Source organism: Macrosteles quadrilineatus, unplaced genomic scaffold, assembly GCF_028750875.1.
Source record: "Macrosteles quadrilineatus isolate MER2022 unplaced genomic scaffold, UCM_ALF_1.0 Scaffold_4__1_contigs__length_99947679, whole genome shotgun sequence".
Taxonomy (NCBI): domain Eukaryota; kingdom Metazoa; phylum Arthropoda; class Insecta; order Hemiptera; family Cicadellidae; genus Macrosteles; species Macrosteles quadrilineatus.
The window spans coordinates 21,405,345-21,423,913 of record NW_026542597.1 but is presented as its reverse complement, the minus strand read 5'-3'; the positions used below and the strand labels follow the sequence as shown (position 1 = coordinate 21,423,913).

The window sequence follows — 18,569 nt, the reverse complement described above, 5'->3', positions numbered from 1 at the left end:
CCTCATTAAATTCCGAACAGTTTCATTACCCACAACACCATATTTAAAAAATATGTAAAAATGGTAAAAAGGATCAGAAAACATGAAAAAAATCATCAAACAACTTAAAACGACAGATAAATTATGCACGTAACAAAGTAGTATCATAACAAAGATATTTTACTGATAAACCCCATGTCATTACAATTTTAACGACAAAATACCCCCGCCGCAGCAAACCTGCAGACTAAGCGAATTTCCATATGCCTTATTGGATTGTCACTAAAATGTCTACTTAAAAATTTAACATTTATTTCCTATTTAAATAGAATTAGTTTAACAGGTACTTAGGTTTGCCGCATCACGGAGGGTAAAACTGATTTTTTTGTAAAATGTTAATAGTTAGTAAGAAATAAAAACATTTTCCAAATTTGATCAAAATATGTTCATAAACAAGCAAACTACAACAGTTTACTTATTCTCCATAAGAATAACATGGGAATTTAAAATTTACATTTTTTTGGAATTTTCTCCGTAATCATTAGGCGCATAGTAACACTTCAATATACTAAATTATTTGTTTTTTTAAGCTCTACAAAATGGTTTGGAAAGATTTTGCAAAATTTTATGTTTTTTGGGTCAAAAATGGGAAAAACCTATTTTTACCCCATAAAACCCCCCGTAAACCCCCATTCCCATAGTCCGATTATGCTGGTTCGCGAACTCGTTCAAGTTTATCCCGCCTTACACCTTCAAACCAAACTTTATCAAAATCGGACAAAAATTACTCAAGTTATCGTGCGGATGGACACATATATATATATATATATATAAAAATTTGAACGAATAGTGTTTTTGGCCTCTGGGGACATCAAAATGAAAAAGTAAATCGGTCCCGGGCCTAGGTCTTACCATGAGACCTACGGTAATAGCTACTTCCCTATAGGGAAATTCGCTAATTATGCGTAGAATATAAATATAACTAATCAGCCACAGTTAAACCATTGTTATCCAACATAATTATCAGAAATAGTTTTTTGCCGTGGGAAACATCAAGCAAACCGTCAGTCGTTGAGTACGGTTCGCGGTGATATCACCGTCTTGTGTTGTAGGCTACTTGCTGGTCGCCGTGTGTATTGAATATGACTATGAAATATCTATACTGTATTATGTTAACAATTATGTACCATCACTCCACTACCTCGCATAGGACCAGCTCGTTATCATGACTAAAACCCCTTTACGACTTGATGAATTTAAAGATGGATTAAAATGTGTCCAAAGATGCCGTCAATGAGACATTTGAGGCGTTCACTCCAAGGCACGGATTTCCCGACAGCAAAATCCATTACAGTATTCTAAATTGAAAAAGAAATGTCAGTTGCACTAATATTTTTGGCTGATGGCACTTTTCATCGAGAAACTGGTGATTTATTTAATGTTAGTAAAGTTTGGATGGTAGCTATTTGTTTGGTAATGAAAGCAGAACAAATCAAATTTTCAGTTCGAAACTATGCCCAAAGAAAAAAAAACTATGTTTTCCTACTAGTAAATATAATATAAGTAAATCCTTCCTACCTAGTAAATATAAACGCATTGTAATGAAACTGATTTTAAAAATCGCAACAACACAAAATGTAAATTAAAAACCATAGCTGTTAACATAAATAATATTACGAGCTAATTGCAGAATATTATTTTCAACATTTTACAGTTAGATTATTATAGAGTGGAAGAATAACGGAAAGAATATTCTTTGTTTACAGCCACGATTAAATCTAGCACACACATACGATTTTTATATCTAATAATCAGTACCTCTAAATACATTTTAGTTTCAATAATTGTACCATTTAAATAAGTTTAGTTAAAATTATCCTATCCAAAAATCACCATCCTTAATTATCGGGCATTTATGCAAAATAGGCATTCATCCGGTTATAAATAGGCCTACCCGGTTATTTTATATCATGCATCTTAATTGAATTATAATAATGCACACAGAAAAATATATTTCTCTAAAGACTTCCATTATCTGACACAAACGTAGATTGTTGTGTTTATAAATAAATAAACTTAGATAGATTATCATAGGCGAGCATTGGGACAATGAAATACGGGGAAAATAATCGGTTTGGACGTTTTGGTTCAGCCCTTTTTCACGATCATCCTATTGTATGGAAGTGCGTATGTCAACAGCAGTGGTTTCACATGTGTTTCCAGACTGTTGTTACTGGTTGTTACCAACGTCTCAACAGAAATTCCCTGCGAATCCCTGTCATTAGGCTCCGCTACGGATTTGGTCTCGACCTACAATGGGCCCGGCTTTCACATCATTAGGCTCTGACTCGTGAACCCATTTTTTGGTCGTCGCTTATATAGTCCGGGACCAACGTCTGGTCGCGGACTATGAAGTCCCGAGCTCGTGAACCGCCCCTTATAGTTTATTGGTATTCTGGGTTACAAAAGATTACCTTCTCACACAAAGCCTATTTGTATTTAAATTTAGGTATTTACAATTAATTGTAACTAATGGTAACTCTTTGGTAACTAAAACTACTACAAGATTTGCAATAGGAGTTTTACAATACATTATTTGGCAGGCATATTGAAATATTTGAAGCAATCCTGTTCATCCCTGAGCTTATCAACAAAAGGTAACAATTATATTTTTAATCTTTATTAAGTAAACAGCCACTTGATTCCTTTCAGATGAAATCTGCAGTTTTTATCAGTTATAATTGCAGTTAACGCATGAACTTCCTCTTTTCAATTAAAACTTAAAAAAAACCTTTAAAACAATTGTTCCTCCAAAATTGAAAGTGTAATGATTAATTTCTGCCTTCCAACAACACAAACTAATCAATACACTAACATGATAAGGTGTGACTGCAAGTCTTAGGTCATGTTTGCCGATGACAGTCGACATTGTACCACCAATCACAGACGAGGAAGTCTTGGCTGAAGATGGTTCCGTTAGGGCACAGCATTGGCTCCCCTGGGCCATCACCGACACAGATATAAAACACCTGCAAGAAAGATAAATTGAACTTGGGGTTTTCAGTGATTTAACTGTAGCAATTGTTATAATCTCTACTCTCATATGAACACAATAATCAAACGTCTTTTGGTGGACACACGCACAATAAGCGTAAGCAAGAAGTAGCAAGTTTCATAATTTTGGGTGCAGCCCACAAAGAACCTGTCCAGCGAATTTCCTGAGTCATCAATTCTTAATTTCATGTGGGCCTCATCTCCGACAAAGCTCTGCTGCAGACAGTTGAACTCCTTATCAGCTGCACAGCAGATTTGACAGAGACTGTATTTGAACAGACGACATTCAATCCATGTCTCCTGAAAGAGACAACGCCTTAAACCGCCTGACTGTTGATCAGACTAAACGGTCTTTCCGTCTAGTGCACTAACAATGGCCAACCAAAAGATTAAGCGTTACAGTTCTAAATATGATTCCCAAATTACAACACATGTCACATATTTCTTTTACTTGTATTTTCCATTGTACTAGTGTTTAAACAGCTTTAAGTAGAAGTTTGGATGTGTTGCTCTTGAGTCTAACGTATCAGCCTTTAAAGAGTTAGTCAGTTCCAAAGAGTAAATTTTTGACGAGCAACAACATTTTTGGTTCATTAATGAAATTGAATTGAAACATTGGAGTACATATGTGATGAATAACAAAATCTTTTTGAACTAATAAAACATTTTCCCCATTAATGTCCCTATAGAACTAATTAGTTGCAGTTCTATAATAAAAAAGAAACTGAATTTAAATGAGACCCTGAATCAGTGTGCTGTTGTGAAATTTTCTCTCACATCCTTTCTATTAATAGAATAGAATAGAATAGAAAAGTGCTTTAATGAATACATTACATATTATGTACAGTACATAGTACATGAAATGGATACTATAGATTGATACATGCACATACAACAATGGTCATACGACCGTCTGCTGGGTTGGCATATGTCCATTGAATATTAATAAAATTGTCCCACATAAATTAACATTCTGAGCACTAAAACAAAATAAAATACACTTCTTTATGCAACACATATACATACATATACAGGGTGACAAAAAAGTCTGGAAACGGTTTAATATCTTTTTAACAAAATCCGTTAGAAAATTCAAACTTTTCACATCAACTTACATTTATAAAAACTACTTTTTCCAAGAATTATCATTTTTTACCTCTACCAGGGGACGACCCATGAGGAGTAGGTACATAATCTTTAATGCAAGCATATGTTGATATGCACATCATTTTAAAGGTCTGGTCAAGTGGAGTTATTTGCCGTAAACCGCGTCAAAAAAGGTTCATCCGTTACAAAATGGTGGCTGTCCAAAGTTCTTGTTGAATACACCTGTACAGGCCTTACTATTGGTAAATACTCGTATTAAACATAACCTTGAGAGCTAAAATTGTATTTTAAAGTCAACTAGCTCATAGACTAATATTATTCAATCTTCAAAACAAATTTAAACGGGTTTCAGATTTCCCGGCTAATGTTGAATATGAGTATTTACCAATTCTAAAGCCTCTGCAGGTATTCCGCAAGAACTTTGGACTGCCGCCATTTTGTAACGGATGAACCTTTTTTGACGCGGTTTCCGGCAATGAACTCCACTTGACCAGACCTTTAAAATGACGTGCATATCAACCTATGCTTACATTAAAGATTATGCACCTACTCCTCATGGGCCGTCCCCTGGTGAAGTTCAAAAAATGGTATTGCTTGCAAAAAGTAGTTTTCATACATATAAGTTGATGTGTAAAGTTTGAATTTTCTAACGAATTTAGTTAAAACGATATCAAGCCGTTTCCAGACTTTTTTGTCACCCTGTATACTATGTATGTATAATATAATACCTTTTCTATTAACCTTTTTCATAACTTATTTTTATCAATCTTCATCCCTAGGCACCGTCTCAATCTTAAGGAGCCGGTGTCATTGTGCAGTGAGGAGAGTCGCGTTCTCTCCGGTAGACCAAGAATTTAGTTATTTTGTCATGACGAAGCTGAAGGTCACTAAAGTAGGCTATCCCATCTTTTACCATAAACTTTCCTAAGTCTGTATGAAAAACTTAGAAAGAACTTCATTAGTAGTAATCTCAATGTAGGAATAATAATTTAACTGTTCTGGTATAAAAATTAGTTTCAACTGGTTCATCAACTTCCAGTATCCATCTAATCAGTGAAAAATCTAAGCTTAGTTTTAAACTATTGTTTTTGTTTTTATAAAAGCAATCTAACCTGACAGCCAGTTGAAGGGTCTGCAACATATCCACGATGGTAACTGACAGAGTTGCATGAGAAGTCTGATGCAGGAGGTTTAGTGAATGTCGGATAATCCCTACCTGCTCGGCCAGGGATTGCTCGAATATCTGGAATATAAAAATTATCCATAGGCTATTTGGACTTCTACAAAGTTATCAAAATGTATACATGTAATATTCCCATTTATTATAACACCAATCCAAAGAAGTAAAATTACTCAAGTCACATACAGACTGTCCCAAAAGTCCCGGACCGGTTTAATATTTTCCAAACGACAACAGATAAATCAATAAGATTTTGCACATCAACACCACACCTAAAAATCTACTTTTTTAAGGAACTATAAATTTTCTGTCATACCATGGGGACGTCCCGCAAGGAGTCAGAAGGAAGTCTTAAATAGAAGCATAGGTTGATATGCACATCAAATTAAAGACCTTTACTAGCAGAATATAATGCCGCAAATTTGAACTCAAACGGATAACTGAATAAAAAATGGCAGCCGTTCAAAGATTGCTTGAATCCGCCATTTTGAATCTTTGAACGACTGCCATTTTTTACTCAGGCGTTCTTTTGAGCTTGAATTTACGGCATTGTAATCTACTAGTGAAGACCTTTAATTTGATGTGCATATCGACCTATGCTTACGTTAACAATTTCCTTCCGATTCCTAGGGCTGTGCCCCCCGAGGAGTAAGCGTATAATAGCAATGCAAATTAAATGAATCTTTGAACCACTGTCATTCTTGACTCGGTTGTTCGTTTGAGTTCAAATTTGTGGCATTATATTCTGCTAGTAAAGACCTTTAATTTGATGTACATGTCAACCTATGCTTCTATTTAAGATTTCCTTCTGACTCCTTGCGGGACGTCCCCATGATGTGACAGAAAATTAATATTTCCTTAAAAAAGTAGATTTTTAGGTGTGGTGTTGATGTACCAAATCTTATTGATTTATCTGTTGTCGTTTGGAAAATATTAAACCGGTCCGGGACTTTTGGGACAGTCTGTATAATAGACTGCAAAGGACAGATAAAATGTCGAAAGAGATAAGGGTTTCAAATGTAATGCCAAGACGTATGGATGGTGAAGAGCTACCAGAGAATCTTAGATAGTTGAATTAATAAGGAATTTAATTATCAGCTGGTCTAATTATCAGTCAGCTGTTTAATTATCAGTTTGTTATCAAGCATTCTGTTTATCTTGATTTTTGGAAGTATTAAATAAAATGGTTGTTTGTTATGTATAATTTAGTGCAATTCTATAGTCCTTTCTTAGGCAAAAGTGGCCGTATGTGTAAAGTAATATAGAGATGTTTATTAAAGTTCTAAGATTGCGCCAAGTTTATGTGATTTCACCGACTCAATTGCTACAAGATAAATATTCGGGATTCACAAATCATTAAACAACAAAGAGGTGGCTCGTAAAAAAGTGGTGTGCTCTTTATATGTGCTTGAGGTGACACTCTTAATACAGTGTTGTCGTATCCCTAAGCAGATTAACCCATAGTTTGGACATATTAATAAGTTCCTACCTGCTTCTTCTGCAATCTGTTTCGACGCTCGTCTGCCATCATAGTAAGATGATTCTGCCACTGCAAGCTGTAAAGACTTTGAAGTACCTCTTGAGTCGCTCTCAGTCTGAAAGTTGAACTGATTAAGATGATGGTACTTAGATTTTCCTCTTTTGAGATTGCTATTCATTTTTGCTTTCTTCATGTGTGCAGTTATTTTCATACCGGCTTGAGCCACTTCTTGTGCAAGAAGAGGTCGATCCATCATAGATAGAGTGGGGTCTCCTGATTCATTAGAGGAGCGATTCTGGTCAGCTGATTCAATCACAGCTTGAAACTCTCCAGTTTCAAACAGCGCCTGTTCTATATTTGGTCCCCTCAAGAAAGGATATGGAGTGGATGTGGAGGTAGTGGATGAAATAGATGCTGTTGATCTAGAAGCATAATTGTCAATTTTAGTTTTGTACCTACCAAACACAAATCCCGACGATTCACTAGTCTGAGGAATTGCTGTTGTTGAAGAATACTGGGGCAGTTTTGATGTCAAGGATGATTTTGGACTCGACCACCTGTTTTCATTGTTATCACTATAGTCATCATCCTGCTGAGGGTTTTTAAAGAAAAATTCAGGATACCTCAAAGGTGCTAAAGTGCTAGATGGAATATGGTGAACCACAGGGTTCGGTGAACTTCTGAGCTCTGTTTCTTTTTCAGGTTCGTTGTAAGCTAGATCTGTTGGAGCAGTAGAATACTCTTCAGGGTAGTTCCAGTCTTGCGTATCATCTGGCTGTGATGCTGTTTCTATAACAATGATCGGTGCTAAAGAGGAACTTTCATAACTAATATTTTGACTATATGCACTTGAATTTGTTGTATAGTAATAATCTTCCGTTAAAAGTGTGAAAGCCTCTGTCGATTTTTGTGTGACAGTTGGTGAGGTGGAGGATTGTGCGTTGATATAATTTTCGTAAAAGAACGGTGGCAGTAAATACCTCAAGGGTGGAGGAATAAACACCCTTCTATGTTGCGGTCCAGGGTTTTGTTTAAACTCTTTCAGTTCCAATTTATTCTCGTCAAGCTGTTCATAGTTGGCAACCTGAGTGGTAGAACTCACTTCTTTTTCTGTCGTGGTAAATATTGAATTGGTCGGCTGAGGAGATGTTGTAGTTAGCGAAACTGTTTCAAATATTTCATTCTTGAAGGGAGGAAGGAGAAATCTCACAGGTTGGCCTTGAAACACCCTTCTGCTGTGTCTGTGTTCGTTTCTACTCCTCCTTGTTGACGATCTCCTCGGTATCCGAGGATGGACTGGAAGTGTGTCAATAGCAGAAGACACTGCAGCTGGAACGGGTATCACTTGGATTTCATTCGGTGTCGTGTTATTGTCTTTTGTCGATGTTCCATTTTTGTCTACAAAAGGTGACTGGATTCTGACTGATGAGTCGTTGGTAGCTGATGAAGTATTGACAGCACTGATAGAGAGGTTGGCAGCCTGAAGTAGGTAGTTGCTGATGAACTCTACTTGCTGATGGTACCTGGAACGATCGCTGACTTGGCTGGTTGCAACTGGCTCTTCAGCACGGACCACCAGCAAACCTGTACAAACAGAGAGGAGAAACCAAAGTTCCCTCGATGATTCTTTGAAACATGTAAAAGTTGTGGTATTTTTTCTTTTTCCTACAGTTACCTAACAATGTACATGTTCTCTCACTGATTTGAGAAAGCAAAGTAGCCAATTCGCTCATCAGTTAGACAATGTTAACATTGTCTCACTCCAGATTTGCAACGTGAAGGCACGTTTCTTTACCAATTTATTTCTCTTATGGTAACTGTAGGAAAAATATAATGTGCAACTCGAGTGCAAAGTGCAATCGCCTCACTCGAGAAACCATTTAAGGATTTCTCATGAGTGAGGCAATTGCTCACTTTGCTCACTAGTTGCACAAATAACTATTGTCTATGTTTTGAGGGAACTCCATGTGGCCAATTAGAATTTTATTTTAAGGATAAGAGTTTGGCTAGCTTACCTGAAAACATAATGTTTATGGTGTTAGAGACACAAAAAGGTCACACACCTATACAATAATTACTTTTTCAGGGATTACATCGATTCATGAAAGATATTAATAGACGTTTTACGTTGTATAGTGTCTGAGTTTTTAGTGTGTATCTATCATCCCTTAAAATTTGCCCAGGTAAACTAGTTGAGCATCCCATCCCATTCTCAAAAACCTTTTGTTAAACATGAAAATAAAAAAAATAAAAATTTTATCACAAGTTAACTTTTGAAGAACTTGCAAAAAGTTGGATGCCTAATACAAGGATTATGAACGAATAATAGAATAATACTAAGTAAAGTTTGGAACACTGTGTGGGTTTATGGTTTAAGCATTTTTTCCACCAAGACTGGTACGAACAATATAATAGGTTACGTACCTTTTTGTCTGTCTTTAGTCTTCCCCAGTGAAATTGTCGAACTAGTCACACCAGAATAATTAAAAGCCTTGACGAACAAAAAGGTATGTTTTTAACCTGTTATTATATTATTCTATGTTGGTCTCAGATTTTATCTTAGCCTGACTGGCTACATAGTCTCGGTGGAGACCTTAAGGGACAAACAGTACTCAAAGACAAAAATTACCTAATTTTGATCACACATTAAAAATGTAAGAGCTAATTAGAAGTTATTGTTAAAACTTACAAACACGTTCGCTTCCAAATGTTTAATGAAGTTGAATTGTTTAAAGCTAAATGTGTGCGTTTATCAGGCTTAAGGTCTCCGTATTAGGCTTATATTGAAGAGATGAACCACAAACTAAATCTAAATATTTTATATGTATATTAATGCGTGAATTTATTGGCTATAATAGTTTTGCATTAGTGACACTACAGTGATCTGCAAGCTTGGTTTGTAATTAGAATAACCTTTTACAGCCTCATTTTTATGGTCTTAACAGTATGTTCAAAGATGCTCTTTTTTTAAAATAGGGAAAATTTGAAGAACAAGGGATTCCATTTGCTTAAATTTGTTCGAGTTTGAGATAGACTTTTTGCACACGAATTGCACAATTTTGTCTACAGTTGTTATTATGCAACTGCGACAAGTAAGAAATCTTACTCCTGCAGTTACAAAAATTAATAAGGTATCAGAAAACTGACACTTTCTCCCATAAGCTTGTAAACAATCTTTATCAGCGGTGGTAGTGTCTATGATCTATTTATTCTATTGGGATAAATCACAAAAGTTGCAATAACTTTTGAACAGTAATTGTTACAGCAATGGGGGGCTTCAATATTTTTGTTTAGAATTATAAAGACTATAACAAATTAATTTCAATAAAACCCGGCTTTTTTCCTTAAATCCAATATTTTTTATTTTATGGGGTTTTATGGGAATAAATAAAAAAATAAATATATCTTTATTGTCACATAAACGTTTTACAGCTACAAAAACAGGTAACATTGTCAATATAATCATAATATATCATAATAAGTACCTAAAATACTAAAAATAAACAAAGATTCTTAGAAATATTTATTTGGGTTATTTTATAAAACATAATATTTACTAATTTAAAAAATTACCACCATTCAAAAAATTTATCAATACTGTAATATATTTTGTTCACAAGAAATGAGGCAAAAGGCTGCTTTTAAAAGACGTTTTGTTTATTAAATCTTTATATTTTGGTTGCAGTTTATTAAATAGTTATTTGTGTAACTAGTGGTGAAAGTGGCACTTTGCTGCACACGAGAGCAATGTTTACGCACGAGCCGCAGGCGAGTGCGGAATGATCTCGAGTGCAGCAAAGGCCTTTTTCACTCGTGTTACACATTATATTTTTCCTACAGTCACTATAAAACATATAAATAATTAGTCTTTCAAACACTATCCGACACGTTTTTAGGTTCAGCTGGCAACACAAATGGTGCCTTAGAGAAAGTAGTACCCGTGGTCCGTATCACTCCGCTATTTTTCCTCGGCAAGAAATGTGCTCCGCGTTTTGAGAATATAGTTCCGTATGTTTTTGTAATTTGAAGTGGTTTCCGCGCCTTAAAAAATGCTTTAAAGGTATTTTTTTGTTTATTAAGATCGTAGGAATGTTTTAAAAACCTTTAAAAGAAAAGCCCAGAAAGTTCAGAAATACCGAAACTATAAACACGAAATGACAGGTTAAATCGTAGTTATAATAGTCAATCAGCTGCTCATAGTATTATTATCTTTAAGTGTTGCCAACCTATTTCCAAGCGTACACGGATTACGTGCATAATAGAACCACGCTGTTTTGTGTTGTTTCGTTGGAATCCTGATGTGCGGCAAAGTATAAACCGTACGGCAAAGTATAAACCGTACGGCAAAGTATAAATATGCAGCAATTAGCAGCTTTCTGTACTATAAACAGTACAAGGAAGCCAACTTTGTCGGGTGACTGTAGGAAAAATGTCTTTCCCATATATTTTGGTGTTTTTTCTATTAATTTTAATCTGTGAATCGGAAACTGAAAATTCTTTTTGAAACGGGTGTTATATGGATGGTCAAAATTCTCTGCATATAAGTTTTCAAAATTCAACTGTACCGTTAATAAGGATTTAAAAATGATTTAACTTGGTACATCCATTACATTAAGTTCTTTAAAAAATTGGTGTACCGTACATGAATGTTTCCGTTTAGCAAATGTCATAATTCTTAAGTATTTTTTTTTACTTTAAAAATATTTTCCATTTCTGATGAGAATCCCCAAAATTCAATCCCATAATGCAATATTGAATAAAAATATGCATAATATATCATTAAACGTGTTTTCATATCTAAAATATTTCTCAAACAAAGCATTTGGAAACAGACAGAATTAAGCTTGTGTATTGTTTTCAATGCACTTGGCCCAGGATAAATTTGAATCAACATGCAAACCTACAAGTTTAGTACCTTTGACAGTTTTGGTTCTTGTTTTATCTGTGAAATTTCGGGATTGTATCGTATTAAATTTTACCAGTCGTGTTTTTTTTCTGGGTTTAATTTTAGTCCGTTTATTTCAAACCACCTTCTAAGGCAAATAAGATAAGTTACATTAACCTTTGAACCATAGGCCTACTTTGTAGGGAAATGGGATCTGTACCATTTCGTTCAAAAGTTTAAGGACCATAACATTCTAATTTTAATCAAAACCGATCTTTTTTTAAAAATCCAATTTTTTGTTTTTATTGGGTTTTTTTTTGGGGGGGGGGGAAATAACATAAGTTACAATAACTTTGGAACCGTAATTTTAGCGGAAATGGAATTTGTACCATTTGTTCAGAATTTAAAGGACTACAACATTCTAAATTTTTATCAAAATCGTTGTGGCTGTTTTTGAGAAAATCCGATTTTCCCGTTATTTTATGGGTTTTTATGGGAAAACCACCGTTCAAAATAAAGATTTTGCAAAAATAAAAAAAAACGCCCGGATATATAATGAATTTTACCTACGTACCAAATTTCATCAAAATCGGACGAGAGGTGTGGCCTGTAGCTCTGTACACAAAACACATACAGACATCACTTCGAAAACCACTTTTTTGGGTTCAGGGGGGACCCAAAACGGATATATCCACTCAAAACTCAAACTTTAAAATTTTGACGAAAACAATACTGTCTCCATATATTATGTATAAGGGGAGCAAGTAATAAACATAAATACAATGGTGTACAAACACATAATGAAAAACGGTGTAATTTTAAATCACATATTTATCTAAATCTCAGACCTAACTGTTCTAAAGAAACAATTTTGAAAAGGGCCTATTTTTTTGTCAAGTTGTCTTCATCAAAGTAGTTGACAAAGTAAATCAGCTGTTTATTGAATAAGAAATTAGTTGCTTTGCAAACTATTGAGAAATCAGCTGTTCCGGAAACTAATTCAAGTTACCAAAATATTTCTTTCATGAAAACTTTTTGACAGAGTGTTTTTATCATACCGTTGCCAAATCGGTTCTATTCCATACACGTTATTATTAATTGCGGGGTTATACCGTGTCTATCTTTTAACCTGTTTGAAACAGAATAAGCTGGATTCAAGGACATCAGCTGTATGCACATTTTCCTCTTTGTAAACTACATAATAACAGCTTTTTGATCAATAATTGCTCTTGATTGTAATTTAATGTTGCATTGTTCGTGGTTCGCGGTGTTTTTTGTGATTTGTTTCCTGAAAATCTAAAATGGTTGACTCGAAAAGTAACACAATCGGCAGACAAAACAGTAGGCCTAAAACTTCAGTGACAACGAACGTTTATTTTATGCAAAAGAATTCTATGGAAAATAAAATTTCGGTGGAAATAAAAACCATTAAAAGAGCCAAAAGTATCTTTCCAGTCCTCACTCGTGTCCTATTGATGATAACCTAGGGACAAACAAAAATCAACCCGAAACCATAAACATACGGAAATACAGTTACTCGTGTGTAATATATCTGCCCGTGTTTACTATATCTATATATTAATAGGCAAGCGTGTTTCTAAAACCTTTTTTTCTCAGCTCGTGTACATCGCAGGGAAAATCTACGCATATCGTTAGAAAAATATTTTCCTGTAGGTGCGTAGAATCCATTTATAGATTAAAAGAGGCTAAAAAATAAGCAAAAAAAAAATGAATTTAAAATTTTAAAATCAACATGGACTTTATGGGTTACCGCTGGTGACGAAATAACAACACAATATAACTAAACAGAAAATTTAAAACAAATCGAGGAAATTCTAATCACATGTTTTATTTATAGCGTGGGTTGAAAATAAATAAGTCTGTACATTACACATTTTTGGTCAAGTTTTCGACCACTGGACGACCTTTAGTATAATTAATTGTGCTGTTTGCTTTGTTTTGTACCTTGTTTACGGTTGGCTTGCGTGTGTTCACTGGACTGTACTCTTTTAATCAGCTGTTCTGTTTAACATCATATCGACACTGAACGACAATAATTCCGTGCGTGTTTCCGAAGCCGGGTTGTGTGGGTTGTTTGAAATCTCCCGGACATATGCAACATAAAAAAATTAAAAGTTGGATAAAAACGGAAATTATTGGATACATCTACAGGAATGGGTTAAAATTTGAAGTATTTCGTACTAAACTAAGCTGACAAGGCCTAACTGCAGTTGCCGAAACCAATACAAAGTTCAATAATTGATATTATGGAATATTGTAAGCTTGACTTTGAAATCCTTAAAAATAGTTTTATTACTGGATTAAAGTTCCGAAAATTGCTTATACAGTACCCTGAAACCTAACCTAATATGAATTTTATACGTTCAAACTACAAAGAAAACGTCTAAGTTTTCTGGGACATTTATTGTTATCTATTTAAGCTGTGGTAAAAGACTCTTTACGCGAAGGTCCGCTACAAAGCTACAACCAAAAAGACCCCTTAACATTTTATTGAATTACGGGTAACAGCACGCTTAAATTTTAAAATTAACCATGGTGGCCGTCGAAATATTCCGTGATAGCTACGAACTAATAACGCACATTTAAAAATACATTGTTTGAATAATATCATATTTTAGTCACAAAATAGCAAAAGAACAGTTTTCCAAAACATATGACAGCATATTCCAAGCACTCACAGATGATCCCGAGCAAGACAACAGCGGCGGAGGTGTACTCCATGGTCCATAGGCACAGACTGAAGAGTCAGTAGTCTACCACTCTACCAGAGAAGTCCTGAGGAAACGGGTGAAGGATCCGAGGATGGTCGCGACCTCTACAAGTGGCAGGAGTCGCTGGGAAACCGACAAATTACCGCACTGGCGATCATCTCGCTTCCTGCAGCAACCATCTTGTTTACAGTTGAATTCTCATCACCTAGGGACACCTCAAGTGAGCCAAAGTCAACTGTAGCCATTGCAATGTGTGATGTTATACATGTAATTCGTTTTCTGCAGCAACCATCTTGTTTACAGTTGAATTCTCATCACTTAGGGACACCTCAAGTGAGCCAAACTCAACTGTAGCCATTGCAATGTGTGATGTTATCCATGTAATTAGTTTTCTGCAGAAACTATACTGTTTACAGTTGAATTCTCATCAGCTAGGGACACCTCAAGTGAGCCAAACTCAACTGTAACCACTATATGTGTTACCCATGGAATTAGTTCTCTGCAGCAACAATGCCGTTTAGAATTGAGTTATCTTTAGTTTGTGACTTAAAAATGCTGCAAACTCAACTGTAGAGTGTAGGAGTAGTGGGTAATGTTATAGGTGGCAATCAATTCATTTCCTTCGACAACCACATTTGTTGAGTTTCGATCAGTTAGAGACATCGCAAACTAAGACAAACCTAACTGTAAGATGCACTAATGTAGAAAATTAGTTTGTGATGACCAATGGTAATAAACTTTCTGCAGCAACCATCTTGTTTACAGTTTAATTTTTTTGACGTTACGTATAACGTAATGCAGCTGACAAAACCTTATAGGCACTAAAATACCTTAAGTGTAGACACTAAAATATAGTCTGTGATGTTAAGGACGCAGTTAAGGACGCACTTTGGCGGGCTATGCCACTCAGGGTCTATACATTGTATGTAGTGTGCTATGACGGCCCTTGGGTTGGGGCTATCAGCCGCCTGGTGGCACTAGTGCAGTGCGTGGTTTCGAGTTATCAAACCAGAGATAACAAACATGATAGATAAGAATCAAACATATGTGGCAGGTGTTTTGAATAATCATTTGTCTTTCTCATTTATTGTTTTTAGGTTTAGATTTCGAATGAGACCATTGTGTTTTTTACTAGTATTGTTTTTATATCTATCTGATCGCTCTGTGTATACATTAAATTTGTAAGTAAAGGAACCTCAAACACAGGCTTTGCCTAATGAGGCCCTAATTATTTTCTCAGATTCAAATTTTAAAGGTCACTTTTATTGTACATACAGTATGGTTGTTTTTGTGCTTCAGATCACTGTAACTTGTCTTTTGTCAGCCTGGTAAGAACAACGGACTTTTTATTTCATTTCAAGTCTATTTTTATTATAACCAAGTTGTTTTTTTTTTGTTTTACTTCATAAGTGAAAATTAATGTACAATAATTGTGAAACATGTACAATGTATTGTAAGTTCTTTGAAAAAATAAATATATATTCTATTCTATTCTATGTTACCGGACCTGAATTAGTTTTCTGCAGAAACCACGCTGTTTACAGTAGAGTTCACTTGATAACTCAACTGACGCGAACTCAATACTACATATGTGCTAATCTTCAATTAATTGTGCTCAACCATAGATAACAAATAATCCTTTAGTAGATTTCTCAACCTTATGGATCAGCTGAAGACAATTTTATTGTAATGTAAGTGCTTCCGGTGCTCCGTGGTAGAATGGGTAGAAGCCGTGTTTTGTTTACAGTTTGGTTTTAGTTATTTCAGCCAAGTATCGTTAGTTATTTAACATTGAGTATGCAATGACAGTGACACTGTGGCAACAGCAACCAGGTTAAAGGTCACACCTAGGTTAACTAATTACGTCTGCTACTATAAACCACGAAGTCCCAATTATTATATTTATGAAGGTAACTATTTTAACTCGACCTTCCGGCTATGATTTTAAAACGAGGAAATCTTCTCGTCATAGTTTTCCTGGAGGAGGAGTTTACATTTTTGGGTAAGGTGACGATATAATTTGTAAATATACCGATGTTTAACCTTTAGGCCCTAATTGCTCCAAATATTCAATTGTAAATATTTTACTCTTTTTTAAATGTTTGAAAGCTATGTTAAATTGTTGATAAATTTTAATTTTAACATTTTTGGAATTGAAACTAAAATTGAGACAAGTAGTGACCATTAGATATGCTTTATAATTTAGGCGTATTTCAATATAAATAACGATATTGAATCTACGATTAACTAAAGGAAAGCGATCGCTCTTCAAATCATAGATTCAGCCTAGGTCCAGTCCAGGATCAGTTGCTTGTTAAATTGGACTTCTGACCCAAGACAATGTCAGGATGTTTGCAATGATTGAAGAATAGAACGAAGAAAACACCTCAGTTGAGGTTATGTTTCGTAACCTATTGTTGAGGTCTGGGGTCTTCCACTGGTCCACTGCCACTGGTCCTACGTACAAAATTAACAATTCTCACAAAGTTCTATATCAGGGGGGGGGGATTCCGGGGGCGTAATTTCGGGGGTAAAATTCCAGGACTTACATCTACAGTTTTTCCAAACTCTAGTTATAGTCGCAGGGGTACAATTCCGGCTTTTATTCATAATCTAATTTATCACGTTGTCTATTTTCATTACTCCCAAATCAACAGGGGTAAAATTCCGCTCGCAAACAAACTCCAGGCCGAAAGTCCGTTTCCCACTCGAGAGCGCCCAGGTTGCTAATGAAGTCAGATTTTCTCAGGGGTTGAAATTCTGGCGACCCAATTCAATTACGTTATTTTTTTATTGGCTACAGCTTTAAGATAGTAATGAAATGTATAGTTTTATTTTTCGTCGAATCTTAAACTCTACCACGCCAGCTTCTGAAGACAAATATGTATTCCAGTAATAAATTCTCAAAAACTATAAAATTAACACTTTAACCTCATAGAGTTCAACTTTAACATGACTTAAATCTTTCGATTCTGTAACTGTAGTTATTTAAATTTAATAAATTTCAAATAAATGTTCACCCATTGATCTTGCAAATCTACAAATATTTTAATTAAATTTAACTTTAAAATGTCAGTTCTCCCAATCCTCAAATCGTTTACACATCTCTGAAAATATGACTGTTGCCACAACTGGTGGTCATCATCTATTTCAGTTGTTGCACCTGCTTATCAGCTGATGTGCCCATTCTCATACTATCAGCTGGTAATTAGCGAGCAAGCGGCGACCTTCCGTCTCCGTTTATTCCATTGTTGATCCCAAGGTTATAATAAGCAGTTTAATAGCTGAATGTCGGACTACCGTTTATTGCTACAGCTTCAAACTTGATGAGAGATTAATTATTGAGGTTTAATTACTGAAAGTAGTTAATTAATACGTTTGTATCTTCGTATTCGTCCCTTAAAGTTTCTAGAATTTGATAGTTGTGTGAAGCTTCCATTTAAAGATATTTTAATCTTTATAAAATAGTTTGCATAATTGTTTAGCTACTTGACAATATTGTAAAGCATTGACCTTTGGATACTGAAGTATGCGGTATGGACCAGCGGCTGCCAACTTGTATTAAGAAACCACATGTCGAATTACTCACAGTGTGCTAATTACGATAACTATGTTGATTGATTTGAAAACTGTTTTAATTAATCTCAATTGAATATAATAATTTAAAACTCCCAAACCAAAAACGGTGGAAAAGTAATACTAAATTTAATCCATTACACTCTCATAAATTTTGAAAATTTATTAAATTTTGAACTTCTTCATAAGTCCATCATTTGGAAGTTGTAATCAATTTGTAGCTAGCAAATTTTATTACAATATTGAAGTGGGTTAGTAAAAAATATTAACGAAGTGATTGTGAGGTTTGTGTAAAAAAAACTATGAATATGAGTATTGGCTTATGCATACCAAAATAGAATTCCCATCTATATTGACCAACTGTAAAAAATTAAAATACTTAGTTGAATTAAAAGGTGCGTTACTGTTAAAACTCTGCCATCTTTAGTGTTTGATACTATGGTAAGGTAGTTGAACAAGTTTATGAAAACACCATAAATCAGTAGAGCCAAGAGACATCAGCGCAATAAATTGAGGTGCCTCAATTCAACTGTCAACTTTTAATCAACATTAGCTACAACTTTAATAAATAATTAT

At 34.9% G+C, this 18,569-nt stretch overlaps 1 protein-coding gene across 1 annotated transcript; it reads right to left on the bottom strand.

The window, feature by feature from the left end:
• Window positions 1–2,767: 2,767 nt before the first annotated feature.
• LOC128993371 (uncharacterized) lies at window positions 2,768–14,427 on the bottom strand. Its single transcript, XM_054417231.1, has 4 exons — window positions 14,385–14,427; window positions 6,810–8,384; window positions 5,253–5,383; window positions 2,768–3,008 (listed from the first exon to the last, which is right to left on the bottom strand). Exons 1-4 carry the CDS (start codon window positions 14,425–14,427, stop codon window positions 2,883–2,885), a joined length of 1,875 nt encoding a protein of 624 aa, XP_054273206.1. The 3' UTR covers window positions 2,768–2,882.
• Between the last annotated feature and the right edge of the window lie 4,142 nt (window positions 14,428–18,569).

Bases quoted from the DNA above. Each gene is read 5' to 3' on its own strand.
- LOC128993371 (XM_054417231.1), bottom strand. From the start codon at position 14,427: ATGGAGTACACCTCCGCCGCTGTTGTCTTGCTCGGGATCATCT. The intron at 5,384-6,809 runs GTAGGAACTTAT...TTTATATTCCAG, and splicing joins ACAGATTGCAGAAGAAGCAG to ATATTCGAGCAATCCCTGGC. The intron at 3,009-5,252 runs GTTAGATTGCTT...TCTTTCTTGCAG, and splicing joins ACCCTTCAACTGGCTGTCAG to GTGTTTTATATCTGTGTCGG.